This window comes from Ipomoea triloba, chromosome 11 (genome assembly GCF_003576645.1).
Source record: "Ipomoea triloba cultivar NCNSP0323 chromosome 11, ASM357664v1".
Taxonomy (NCBI): domain Eukaryota; kingdom Viridiplantae; phylum Streptophyta; class Magnoliopsida; order Solanales; family Convolvulaceae; genus Ipomoea; species Ipomoea triloba.
Window position 1 is genome coordinate 15,216,286 of NC_044926.1, and position 14,426 is coordinate 15,230,711.

Here is a 14,426-nt window from a genome sequence, read left to right on the forward strand (position 1 = left end):
AGAGTTCTACCCATTATGCATTTATCACAAACAAAGCATCAATATAGGCAATACAACTTTAGCTCACGCCCATAAACTAACTACTCATGATTAAATAGCATAAAAAACACAAGGCAAAAGAAATAGATAACAAGAAATACAACTTTTCTATTGAAAATGAGAGAACAATCTTCAATTCCAAGCTTCAAATTCAAGATTACAAACTTCAAAAGTGCTAAGAAACCTAAATCTAAGTCTAATCTAATCCAAAAATATGAAAGGAATGAGTAGAAAATGGAGAGGCTCGACCATGTGTCATAACCGAGTTGAAAATGATACAAATGAGCTTAAATATGAGCAGAGCATGGTAGGCACGACCGTGCCAAAAATCAACCTAGAAATGTTGCTTACTACCTCGATGGCAGAACCTTAGGCATGTCAATGCACTTGGTCGTGCCTTTTGACCTTTAAAACTTCAAAACATGGCTTAATGGTCTTCATGAAAGTTGCAGCCCTTCGGCGTAAGAATCACTTCAGTTGGACATTCCTAGACCGAGATATGGTCCAAATACTAAGACATCAACGTGTAGTGCGAGAATTGCAATGCCTTGATTTTTTGCTTCTCTTTTGTTTTGGTTTGCCCAAATGACCAAGACCATTGAAAACGCTGCTCTTAGGCTCCCTTGAAAGTGTTGCATCCATCTCCATAGCTTCATATTTGGCTCCTATTGACTCCAAATTCATCCAAAATGTTCCAAAATCCTTCACTTCTACTCAAAGATGATGAATTGTGCCTAATTGATCAAATGTACAAAATAAGGATCATTTTAAACACCATTATAACTAGGGATGTCAACGGGGCGGGGGGGGGTGGGGAATGGGGTCCCCGTCCCATCCTTGAATTGTCTCCCCATTCCTCGTCCCCGCCCCGTTTCCCGGCGAGGATGGGGAATCATAATTCCCCATCCCCGTCCCCACGTGGATCTTTCGAGGACGGGGAATCCCCACGGGGATTTTTTTTTGAATGCTGTCAATTTAAAAAAGAAAATATTATTCAACTTTCAATGTCCAAAATTATAGATTAATAAAACTAAAAGAAACACTTTCAACTTTCAAAGTCCAAATTCAAAATATATAGATTAATAAAATTACAATATCCAACTCTTACTACAAATATCCAAAGTTTCAAGACTTTCAACTTTCAAACAAAAATACATAATCATAAAATGTTCAAACTTCAAACACTTAGCTTGAAATTGTTTCAAACTTCTTCAAAGTCCAAAGTCCAAATATAAGTACATAACAAAACAAATAAACTTCAAATCTTCAATTCTCATTTCTCATGTTTTAAACTCTCAACTTCTCAAGGTTCAAGTAGTAACTCTTCAATAATAACCTGAAAAATAATAATAATTTGAATAATAAAATTGTAATGATATATATATATATATAGTTAAACTTTTAAACAACATAATTTAATAAATACCTCTAAGCTTCTAATTCTTGAGGAAGGAGTAAATCTTCATCAATTTCATAATCTTCCAAGATGCAATAACCTACAAATATTATTTTAGTATGGTAAAGTAATGAATAATCAATTAAAAATAATTCGTTGAAATAAAATTTCTTATTTTCAAGCAACCAACTTTGAGAACACATTAATGCTTTCAAAATATTTGGATGAAGTCTACTATGATGAGGCGACACCAATCTACCACTAGTACTGAAAGCAGATTCTGAAGCAACGGTAGAAATTGGAATAGCTAATAAATCCTTGGCAACCTTACTCAAAGTTGGATATTTCTTTTCTTCAATTTGCCACCATGATAAAACATCCAAATCATCATCAAAATGGTGACCTCTTAGCCTCTAAATACAAGTCCAACTCTGATGTCTCAGCCAAATGTGTTGCACTTTCCATAAAGGTTTTCAAGTTGTCCCTAACTAGGTTACCCTGAGTCAAGTTCTCCCATTCAATTTGGACGTGTTTACTTGAAGATGTTGGTATTGAAGAACATTCATATTCATGGCACAAATCATTGCAATATGTCTTAACCCTCTCAATTTCTGATGTAGCTTTATCTCCATAAAATGTTTGAAAGAAGAACTGAACAACACCTAACTTTGTGATGATCATGCAAATGTTTTGTACCATTTTTACTCTCTCCCCCAAGTAGCTTCTTACAGTAATTACATTCCGCCTTGTTTATCCCATTAACTTTAATCTTTGTAAATTATTCCCAAACAGCTGACCTTAATCTTTTCTCATCAACTTTAGGCTCACGCTCACCTTCAAGGTTTATATAAAAAATAAACTTCAACAGTTTGGAGTAATTTAATAAACAAAATGTAACTTTAATATTTAATAAATATTAAACTACACAAGAAGCTAACCTTCAACAGTTTGACTAGTTCCTTGAGTTTCTGCTTCATTCCTAGCACTAGGTGAATCCACGGGGAATGAATTAGGGTACTCTAATGGTGAACTCATAGGCGTTGGAGTAAATGAATCACAACCGCCTAAATGGGAATTATCACCTTCCGTTCTAATAAATATTAATATAATATAATGATAAAAGAAAATTAGTTTATTGTGAATGTTTACATACTTATTAAACGATAACGTATAAAGTATAAACATCAAATACAAGGAACATAGACAATAAACAACTACATCAATCACAAACAATGATTAATTACAATAAACAACTCCTTGAAGAACTACTGTAAAATAATAAACAATAAACTGCCAGTAAACAATAAATTAAACACTAATACATACTGTAAAACAATAAACAACTCCTTGAAGAACTGCTATAAAACAATAAACACTAATACCTACTATAAAACAATAAACCACTCCTGGAACAATGAAGAACTACTGTAAAAAAAAAAAAAAAAACAATAAAGGCACTGCTCAACAATAAACAATAAACACTAATCACTCAAGAAGTAAACAATAAAGGAATTACTGTAAAACAATAAACAATGAAGGAATTATTGTAAAACAATAAACAATAAACAATAAAGGAATTACCTAGGCCGCTAGGCGTCGAGCAGAAACGTGGCACGGTGGCAGAAGCTGGGGACTGGGGTCGACCGTCGACGACGACCAGAGGCTGAAGATATCGCAGCTGGGGTCGACCGTCGATGTCACAGCTAAGGTCGATCGTTGATGTCAAGTAGAGACGTGGCACGGTGGCAGAATTTGGGCGCTTGGGCAGTGAGGCTAGGAGGCAGCCGGCGACCACGCAAGGCAGACGACAGGAGGGCAGCAAGACGGCAGAATTGCAGAGAGCAGAGAGACACAACAACGACAGAGTTGAGACTTGAAACTTGAGAGGGAAAGGCGGAATTAGTTATTTACTTTCCTTTTAGGGTTTTATTTTCTTATATACTTTTATATATATTAATACATACATACATATATATATATATATATATATATATATATATATATATATATATATATATAAACATATAATATATAATATAAAAATATTCGGGAAATCGGGGACAGGGCGGGGACTGGGGATTGGAGTCGGGGTCGGGGAGAGGAACACCCTCCCCATCCCCGTCCTCGTTCCCCGAATTAATTCCCCGAACCCGCCTCGTCGGGGCGGGGATTGGTTTTCCCTGTCGGGGCGGGTTGAATTGACATGCCTAATTATAACACTTCATAGGCTAAGTATGTGGTATATATGGGGTATAAATATGAACAAGTATGCACTTATCATTCTCGTTGCGGATAGTTGATGTAGAATTCCATTTTCACCACAAAACTCCTTGATGACATGATTTACGAACTACGTACCTTGATCTGATTGAATCTTTACTATGCTTACACCTTTCTCATTCTGCAACTATTTCAACAACTTGGACAATAACCTCTCGGTTTCATTCTTCTTCTTCAAAAACAAAGTCCAAGTATACCTAGTGTAGTCATCTACTACCTGTAAAGTATATTTGTATCCACTTAAGCTTGTTGGGTCAACTGGACCGAACAAATCCATATGAATTATACTCAATGGTCTGAAAGTTGACTCCATGTGTTTTGACTTGAATGAGGATTTGATTTGTTTCTCATTTTGACAGGCTTCACAAACCATATCCTTCTAATAAGTGACATTTGGTAGTCCATCTACCAAATTTCCTCTAGCTAACTTGTTGACTGCTTTAAACTTGAGATGGTTTAGTTTATTATGCCATTCCCAACTTAGGTCTAAATTGCCCTTAGCTATTAGGCAGACATTCGGTCTTGCCGAATCCCAATCAACCACGTACATGTTCTTTCTCCTCCTTGCTGAAAGAACAACTTCTTTTGTCTCTTCATTAATGATGTGGTAATCATTCTTTGAGAATTACACTTTATAGCCCTTGTCACAGAACTGACATGTACTTAGAAGGTTGAACTTCAATCCTTCTACATACGAAACTTCCTTAATAGCCAGTCCATTCCTCAAGACATCACCAATCCCTTTTGTTTGACTATTCGTTTCACCGCTAAAAATCACTTTCGGACCATTGACTGTTTGGTAGTTACATAGATTTGACTTTTCACCGGTCATGTGCCTTGAGCATCCACTATCTATATACCAAATATCCTTGTTTANATATATATATATATATATATATATATATATATATATATATATATATATATAAACATATAATATATAATATAAAAATATTCGGGAAATCGGGGACAGGGCGGGGACTGGGGATTGGAGTCGGGGTCGGGGAGAGGAACACCCTCCCCATCCCCGTCCTCGTTCCCCGAATTAATTCCCCGAACCCGCCTCGTCGGGGCGGGGATTGGTTTTCCCTGTCGGGGCGGGTTGAATTGACATGCCTAATTATAACACTTCATAGGCTAAGTATGTGGTATATATGGGGTATAAATATGAACAAGTATGCACTTATCATTCTCGTTGCGGATAGTTGATGTAGAATTCCATTTTCACCACAAAACTCCTTGATGACATGATTTACGAACTACGTACCTTGATCTGATTGAATCTTTACTATGCTTACACCTTTCTCATTCTGCAACTATTTCAACAACTTGGACAATAACCTCTCGGTTTCATTCTTCTTCTTCAAAAACAAAGTCCAAGTATACCTAGTGTAGTCATCTACTACCTGTAAAGTATATTTGTATCCACTTAAGCTTGTTGGGTCAACTGGACCGAACAAATCCATATGAATTATACTCAATGGTCTGAAAGTTGACTCCATGTGTTTTGACTTGAATGAGGATTTGATTTGTTTCTCATTTTGACAGGCTTCACAAACCATATCCTTCTAATAAGTGACATTTGGTAGTCCATCTACCAAATTTCCTCTAGCTAACTTGTTGACTGCTTTAAACTTGAGATGGTTTAGTTTATTATGCCATTCCCAACTTAGGTCTAAATTGCCCTTAGCTATTAGGCAGACATTCGGTCTTGCCGAATCCCAATCAACCACGTACATGTTCTTTCTCCTCCTTGCTGAAAGAACAACTTCTTTTGTCTCTTCATTAATGATGTGGTAATCATTCTTTGAGAATTACACTTTATAGCCCTTGTCACAGAACTGACATGTACTTAGAAGGTTGAACTTCAATCCTTCTACATACGAAACTTCCTTAATAGCCAGTCCATTCCTCAAGACATCACCAATCCCTTTTGTTTGACTATTCGTTTCACCGCTAAAAATCACTTTCGGACCATTGACTGTTTGGTAGTTACATAGATTTGACTTTTCACCGGTCATGTGCCTTGAGCATCCACTATCTATATACCAAATATCCTTGTTTACCTTAAATAAAAAAAATTAATTGGATTTAGGTACCCATACCTTTTTGGGTCCTTGCTGGTTAGTATGTTTTGGCATCTATTTGTACCCCGAACCTATTAATCCAAGCCTAGGTGGAATGTAGCCATTAAAAATGTTATAATCATAAGGGATGTTTTGGAAAGTTTTGGGCTTTTTAAGCGCATATACTTTTTGGAATTGGGGTCTAATCACATTGTTATGCACCCTAGAATATAATTGTTGCTTGTGTCTATGAAACCTTTCAAATTGTGCTTTTGACATAAGTTCATGGACCATAAGCCAATCCTCATTAGAAGGGAATAACCTTCCAGCACCCATCATTGCTTTTCTAGTGAACCTCTGGGGGGGTTTGTTGAACCTTTTTTGTTTGTCATTCGAAGAACGATTTGATCTTCTTCTCGAATGGTTACCTTTTGAGTATTTATTTGGCTTTTTTATTTTGAATGGTTGTTCTTCTTAGGTTGACCCTTCGCATGTTGACCATTCGGTCTACTACTTGAGTATAAATGCAAGCTCAAAGATGAATTTTAATTAAAGAGTGATGTATATGTTATTGTTATAGATTTAAAGGGATAAAAGAAAAAAAAAAGAAAAAAAAAAAAGAAAAAGCTTTGCCCGAGTCCTAGTAGAAACACAAGCTCTTACAAATTTAATTTTTACAATCACTACACATATACAATTGGAATCAATATTCAAGTAGAAATTTTGATTATGAGTTTATAGGACACAAATTTCAAACTAACATAATTACCAAGTCCAAAGTTCATTAATGCTGAATGGAGACAGACTCATACTGTGCATGCTAAGGGGAGCGCGTTTCAATCAATGTATCCAATTCCCAAAAATCAACTCACATCTTTGCTCCCAAACTATTGATAGAAAGAATTGTTTTAAATAAAAATTTTCAAGTACTCAAAAAAAAAATTACAATAATTTAAGCTAATTTTTTAAAACACTCAAGTCTATATTTTCTCAATATTTTTCAGTCTAAAGAATTAATGCACTTAGCACGGATATTTAATCCTAAGACCATCTATTTAGAATGATAATAAATATGTCATTACACTATATAATAGTTGATTCACTATTTAACTCAACAAAAATTGATTTACCCAAAAAATACCAGTTGGGTTTACTGGTAATTGGAATAGTTGGTTAAAATTTGGGCTAATCAAACATGTTTGGGGATTATTTTGGGTTGATTTGATAATAAAAAAAATTAAATGAAGCCGTAATTGCAAGGAGATACAAACAATGCGGGGCAAATGGTAAATATAACCGTTGATTTTATCTTATTTCTGCATGCTTCAGTTAAAAGCTTTTTCTTGGCTTGAGTGCAATTACGGTTCTCTTTCTTGATTTTGAAATTACAATAGTATGATAAATTTTTAATTAGGGTTTACTACTTAGTTATTTATAGATTTTCCCATCTTTTTCTTTAATCTTAAAATTTCCCATTCCTGGGTTTCTTCTCAACTCTTTTCCTTTATTTTACTTTTCAAACAGAAATGGTTTACTATCTCTAGTGTGAAGTTTTCTGGTTTGGGAATTGGGATTGGGTGAACTGTCAAAAGCAGTAAAGATGTCATCACAAAATCTGTAAAAAGTTAAAAGCATTTACAGACACTCCCAGACTGTAATTGCTGTCACTTTCAGAGTCTGTGTAGGCTCACAGCAATCCAAAATTCCAAATCAAGGGTCTGGGTGAAAACCAGGTAAGTATCAAGTGGGTGTTCTAATTTATTTTATTTTATTTTTGGAAGGAGAAGGGGACAACTTTATTTGAAATTTCATTCTATTTGAAGAAACTTGAAAATTTAGGTGACACCCACTTTTCATTGATTAATTTTGTGAGCACGAACTTGATGTTTTTATTGTCTGATTACATTGTGTTGGAAGTTTGGTTGGATACTTATCATTTTTTGGAGGTGTGCTGTGAAAACTGTTGTAATCAATGAGGGATTTTGGACTAGAGTTCTTGGTAATTGTAAATTGGATACCCATTTTTATCCGTTTTAAACTTTTTTGTTTTGGGTCTTTGTTTGGATCCATTTGAAGTCTTTTTCACTTCTCAGTTCTCATAACCCTAATAACCATGAATAGTTTTATCACACCATCACCGTCAACAATTTCAATGGTCTGTTTTTTCCTTCTTTCTTTTCTTTTGCACTGCTGCTCATTTATTGCGTCTTCCTTCCAGTTTATGGTTTTCAGATATTTATAATGCACTAACTAAATTTAGCTAGCTGCCTTTTGTTCATCAATAGGGTCAACATTTTACAACTGTGTGATTCTCAAGCTCGGGGAAAAAATCACATCACCATCTCCTTGCCTTGGGGGGTTTCTGATATTTATTGAAAGTTGTTCTCCAGTACACTTGGCTATTTTTGGGCTTCGTTCTCTTCTCACCCTCACTGACGACCTTTTTCATCTGGTACACCTGGTTTCTCCCTATTAAGTCCATCATTTGCCCAAGAATAATAATTCAGATCCTGATTGCAGTAGCTTTTCTTGAAAATTCAATCTCCATGGAGATGGACCAGATGGTTATCTAGCTTTTCTTCAAAAATCAAGCTGGTAAGCTGATCCCCATATACTTTGTTGGATTCAGGACTTGAAATCGAATTCAGAGAAATCTAGATGACTGCGGATGAATCAAGTAACGCTGTATGGACGAGAGAGCAAGATAAGGCATTTGAGAATGCCTTGGTAACATACCCTGAGGATTCTTCGGATAGATGGGAGAAAATTGCAGCAGATGTTCCAGGGAAGTCCTTAGAGGAGGTTAAGCTTCACTATGAGATCTTAATTGATGATGTTAGCAGGATCGAGTCTGGTTGTGTACCTGTGCCTTGTTACAACTCTTCTTCTGACAACTCCGCAAGCCATGATGGTGATGAAGGAACTAGCAAGAAAGGTGGAAATTCTGGGAACACGAACAGTGATTCAAATCATGGAAAGTCTATGAGGGCAGATCAGGAGCGTCGCAAAGGGATTCCTTGGACAGAGGAAGAGCACAGGTGAGTTCTCATTCTTCTGTAGTTATTGTTCAAATACAATAATCTAGATTTTTATTTTTATTTTTATTTTTTACTTTTGTAAATAGGTATGACGTGATTAGCGTTTATAAAAGTACCTCTCTCATATATTTTACTCCCTCAGTCCCATTTTGTTTGTCTTGTTGACCTAAATTTGGCTTGAACTTGACTTAAGCTCAACTAAAATCAAATTCTAGTCTTAGTGGTTCATCTCTGGATTACTAGATAGCTCTCCACTTTCTGTAATTTGCACTACTCTTGCATGCTTCCAGAACATTTTGGTGTGTTTAGATAGAAAGTTGGAAGAAAGGATATGGGATGGAAAATAGGAAGGAAAGGAAAAAGGGGAAGACAATTTTGTATTTGGATGAGAGAAAAGGGAGAGAGAGTGAGAAATAGATTTGATTCATATATTGAGAGTGATAAATGAACCAAGTTCAATGTATTAGTACCCCCTCATTTTCATCCCATTTTGGAGGTGGTAATATTTGATTGGATAGAGTGTTTATTTTCTTTCCCTCCATTCTCTTTTCCATCCAAACAATTTTTTGTCCCATTTTCTTTCTTTGCATTTTCCACCCATCCAAAAGCACTATTAGCTATTTCTGATAGGTAATTCATCAAACAGTGTTTAACCCATTTAAATTGCCTAAATTTTTGTGGCTTTTCTCAATTATCAAAGTATTTGGTCCTTTTTGTTTTTGTTTTTGTTTATTTTTCTTTAAGTTAGGTATTCCAAGCTTTCGTTTTTGTCTTTTTCCTCTTTTATTTCCCTATTTCATAGCATATTAGGATCTTCCATTTTGGTCATTCCTTCGATCCTCTCAAATATCATTCCTAGCTTGTTAGTTTTTTGGTTTTAAAAAAGACCAATGCAAGCTCAAGTCAAGTTTTTAAAAATGATTTGCTTTGTGAGGAGGAGAGAAATGCTAAAGACCTAAAGTTTTTGGCCAGACACAGGTTTCTACTAATTATGCTTCGGACCTCAAATAATTCCATGTGTCCATCCTAACTATATGCATTATTTGTTGTGTTGAAGTGATGTCTTGATGCACCAACACTGCAAAACAACCTAAAGCTACAAAGTTTAATAATGGGAAGGTGCATCTGTTAAGAGGATGCTGCATTTGTCCCTGTCCTGTTGATCTCTTCTATCTCTATCAATGATACTAATGACTTTAATGATGAAATCAAATATAGATTTTTGACAACTGGAATGCCTCTTTTAAGAAAAAGGATATACAGAAACGAAAAGTGGGTACATATAACTTGCCAGTTCTTCTAAATGTCAAAAAGTTGTCCCTCATATTAAATATCTGCTACCTTAAGCATAAGATTCTGGGAATATACTCTTCCCTGTAGTGTGTGTGTGTGTGTGTGTGTATATATATATATATCCTTGAAACTTTGCATTGTGTGCTCCAGCCAAAGAGTGAATTTCCAGAAAGTATCCTCTTGTCTGTTCCTCCTTAACCTAGCATAATTTACTTATGTGGCAAAAGGTTTATTTGTTCTACTATTCTGGATAAATTTATTAGTGCTTACTATTTTTAGCACTTGTGACTAACCATATGGTAGAAGTTAGAAGAACAAGAGTAGGGTTTCGTGAGCAAATGAAAGAAAGTCCAAACATTCCTCCTTTTTCTGTTTTAGATTGTACTTACTCTTAATAACTTTATGCTAAAGATATCTCAGTTCCTATGGAAACATAATGTCTATTGTCACACTAGGGATATATATCCTAGTAAAACAGCTCAAAGTGGTTTCATAGACCTCAACATCCCGGTCACTTAACTGGGCTATAATGCACACAGGACAAACTACACTACAAGACTGAATCCAATCTATTAGCTAGTCTAACCTATAGCCTTATAAACCCATATATTCTCTCTTATATTTTCAATGTGGGACTCTTAATAGATATGTAAATGGATTTACTGACTAGCACGGCAAAAGCTTAAATTGTATGAATGGTCATATGGGCAATGGGACATTGAATACCGTTTTGTAGACAAGATCTAAACCCATTCTGTGATGTTTGGCATTGCAAATGGTGGGGTGGGGATTGATGAGTTGGTGTTCTTTGTTGAGTGATCACACCTTAGGTATTTTTGGGGGCTTCTTTTTCTGTGACTACCTTTCTTCCATTTAAATTATATGATGCTGGAGAAGCATGGATAATGCTTTTTTTTCTGGTCTATCTTTTGAGGTTACTGGAGGTTGGGACACACAAAATTGTTGCAAACAAGAAATAGGAGAACTAGCTCATCTATGTAAGATACGGTGCTGTTCTCAGTCTTATAAATATCCAGTCCTTCAATTTAGGACTGAGGGTAGGGCTGTTAACAAACCGAACACGAACGAACAGAGGTTGTTCGTGTTCGTTTGTTTAGATTTTTAGAGTATTCGTGTTTGTTTGTTAAGGTTTTTGAAAATCTTGTTTGTATTCGTTTGTTAAGCGTTCATTAGTGTTGGTTAATGTTCGTGAACATGTTTGTTAATGTTCACGAACGCTAAACAAACAAACACTTGAACATGTTCATGATTATAATTTGTTCGTGAACAAGAAATAGTCTATGTTCACTAACAATAACCAAACAAACAACATAACGAGTATAAAAAATTAGGCTAAACTAAAGTAGTATCTTAAAATTAAAATAAATAAATAAACTGAATTAGGCTAAATGAGCCTGTTTGTGAACCATCTTAAACGAACACTAAACGATGTTCATGAACATTATTAAACGAACACTGACGAACATGTTCACGAGCTCTTAGCAAACGAGCATACGAATGTTCAGACTCTGTTCGTTTATTAAACAAGCTCTAAAATTTGTTTATTTATGTTCAATTGTTCATTTACCTTAATAAACAAACGCTTACCGAGCACGAACACGAGTAGTTTGCCGAGAGCTCTGTTCGCTACCTCTAACTAAGGGTGTCTAAATTCAAGAGAGAGGGAATAAGAAACTATCTGCTAGATAAATATTGAATTATGCAGTTGCAGGAAAAACCATTTGATGTGAGTATGCAAAAGATAATTTGAACAATTTGGGTTCTGGGCAAAATGCATTATAGTGTATCTTCTGCATACTTATCAAGAGTGTCTTGACTTGCATATTTCATCTTTTTCCTGAGCTAAAGAATGCATATTTGGGAACATCTTCCTTAAAAAACATGACATACTTAAATTCTGAGTACTGAATATATAAATCCTACTGATACTTCTTATTTTTACTGTTCTTATGAGTTTCCAGTAGTTGGATAGCATACTTAAATACTGCTCAAGATTTCTAGTTGCATAGCAAAAACTTTTCTCCTTATTTATGTTATTAAGACTGCTCATATCCCCACTTAATCCAACTGGCTGTAATTCTATGATGTCCATTATCATCTTTCATTCCTTTTGAATATTAGAACAGGTTATGTAGTTATAATAAGGGTAAAAACATTGGGACTGTTGATGTAATATTTAATTTATTTGTTTTTCAAACTGGAGAAAAGATTATTGATCCAAATACTTATTATCTTGATTAAAATTAACCTTTTCTTTCTCATTAATAAACCTTCTTATATAAAGAAATGTTATAATAATAATAACTCTTATAAATAACCATACTAAAGGTTGTATTAAGTGGAACATGGACACGAGATAGTCCATCCTCACTTATGTTTTGCACTTTATACACTTCACCACGATATGTCAAACAATTTATGAAATTTCACATTTCTTTCATTTTGCATTAACCTATGGACTCTGTTTGGGTAAAAGAAGTGGGGGTAATCCTAACCAAGATGGCAAGAGATCCACGTAACCACAAAGTCACCGAGTTTGAATCCTTGCACTACTCTTGGTTTGAGCCAGTCAACTATGGGTAACCTAGATTTGGTTTACTTGTGGTCCTTTGCTGGCTAGGCTCACAAGGCGAGGTTTACCTACACCCAAAAGGGTCGTGGGGTTTCCCTTGTTATCCAAAAAAAAAAAAAGGAATAAAATTCAGTTACTATATGCAACCAAGTGCAAGGAAGGAATAGCTTCCCTTTAGCATGATAGAAAGTAAAATTCTAAGTCTCATGCCTAAGTGCAGTGGTATAAGTGCATGAATGTTGTTGTTGAAGTTGAAATCCCAAAACTTGTGGATTTGTATGGCATACTTATTTGCTTGCTTCTGTGGATGCTATGAGTGACAAAGCTTGTTGTTTAAAAAACAAGTAGTAACTAAGCACACGTGAACTGGTTGAAACAGGTTCTTTCTTCTTGGTTTGGAGAAATATGGGAAAGGTGATTGGAGAAGTATTTCTAGGAACTTTGTTGTGACGAGAACGCCTACACAAGTTGCAAGCCATGCGCAGAAATACTTCATCCGTTTAAACTCTATGAACAAGGATAGGAGGCGATCAAGCATCCATGACATCACCAACGTTAACAGCGGAGATGTTTCAGTGGGCCAAGGACCGATTACTGGACAAACTAATGGAAGTGCAGCAGCAGCAGCAGCAGCAGCAGGAGGTTCTTCTGGAAAGTCGAACAAGCCACAGGCTGTGGCTCCTGCTCCTGCTGGAGTTGCCATGTATGGGGGGGTGACAACTATTGGACAGCCAGTAGGGGTACCCCTTGTTCCTGCAGTCGGTACACCTATGAATCTTCCTCCGCAGGCTCACATGGCATATGGGACACCTTCCATTCCCGGAGCAGTGGTTCCTGGAATGCCTCATACATCTGTCCATAGGTAGGTAAACTGCTTTCCAGTCCAACAATGTTCATCCTGCTATTTTCAACATGAGCTAGCCATCGTGGTAATACATTATGATGATGATGTCGCTTAAAGACCGAGCCTTTGATCATACTGTGGTCCTCGTCTTCCTTCCATTTTATGTGTATGAAAATCGAAATAAGATTTGATTGATTGCTTGCATGCAGCTAGTGATATGGGAGCACTTAGTTTAGGAGAGAGCAGGGCAGATTTGGTAGTTAGTTGTTGTTTCTATTCTAGTGGTTTATTAAGAGCAGAGCAGAGCTATTCTCTCCTCAAACTTAAGTTGTACAGCAAGCAAGCAAGCAAGCAACAACTTCCTCATCTCTCCTATTAAGTGTATAGCATATCCAAGCACCTATTTTCTGGACTTTTGTGTGCTCACTTTACATTCTCATATCATCAATTTCTTTTCTTTCTATTTTGTTTTTATCATTAATGTCCAATTATGCTGTGACGTGGCATATGATGCAGCTGCGGTGAATTTGGATATTAAAAATTAATCCCAAGTAAATAATAAATTTATCAGAATTGAATATTATAATTTTTTGAAATAATGAAGCTATTATTATTATTTTATGATGATGAAATTTACAATTAGTAATCAAACGAACAAATAATGATAAGCATCAAATCAAATTATTGTACAAAACTTCTCATAAGCAAAGCATCCCAAGACAATGTACAAAAGGTTATTCAATAGTAATTTTATGGTGAGGTTTTTTATTATATATTTATTTAATTAGTCTCACCAATAATAATAATAATAATAATAATAATAAGAATTTTATATATATATATATATATATATATATATATATATATATATATATAT

General features: G+C 35.3%; 1 protein-coding gene and 1 long non-coding RNA gene across 3 annotated transcripts; one reads left to right on the top strand and one right to left on the bottom strand.

Moving 5' to 3' along the window:
* Positions 1 to 1,258: 1,258 nt before the first annotated feature.
* On the bottom strand, positions 1,259 to 2,844 carry LOC115997466. Its single transcript, XR_004093741.1, has 3 exons — positions 2,374 to 2,844; positions 1,466 to 1,535; positions 1,259 to 1,375 (listed from the first exon to the last, which is right to left on the bottom strand). It is a non-coding gene; the product is annotated as an uncharacterized LOC115997466 (long non-coding RNA).
* A 5,101-nt stretch (positions 2,845 to 7,945) lies between these two features.
* Positions 7,946 to 14,010, top strand: LOC115996850 (transcription factor SRM1-like). 2 transcript variants are annotated; one of them, XM_031236284.1, is made up of 3 exons: positions 7,946 to 8,233; positions 8,411 to 8,819; positions 13,085 to 14,010. In XM_031236284.1, exons 2-3 carry the CDS (start codon positions 8,440 to 8,442, stop codon positions 13,569 to 13,571), a joined length of 867 nt encoding a protein of 288 aa, XP_031092144.1. In that variant the 5' UTR covers positions 7,946 to 8,233; positions 8,411 to 8,439; the 3' UTR covers positions 13,572 to 14,010. The 2 variants fall into 2 exon arrangements, with proteins under 2 accessions (XP_031092144.1, XP_031092143.1); XM_031236283.1 differs by having other exon boundaries at positions 7,946 to 8,819.
* Positions 14,011 to 14,426: the final 416 nt, after the last annotated feature.

What these genes read in the sequence shown, in the direction of transcription:
- LOC115996850 (XM_031236283.1), top strand. Translation starts at nt 8,440, where the DNA reads ATGACTGCGGATGAATCAAGTAACGCTGTATGGACGAGAGAGCAAGAT. An exon ending in TGGACAGAGGAAGAGCACAG is followed by an intron (nt 8,820 to 13,084) that starts GTGAGTTCTCAT and finishes TGGTTGAAACAG; the next exon opens with GTTCTTTCTTCTTGGTTTGG.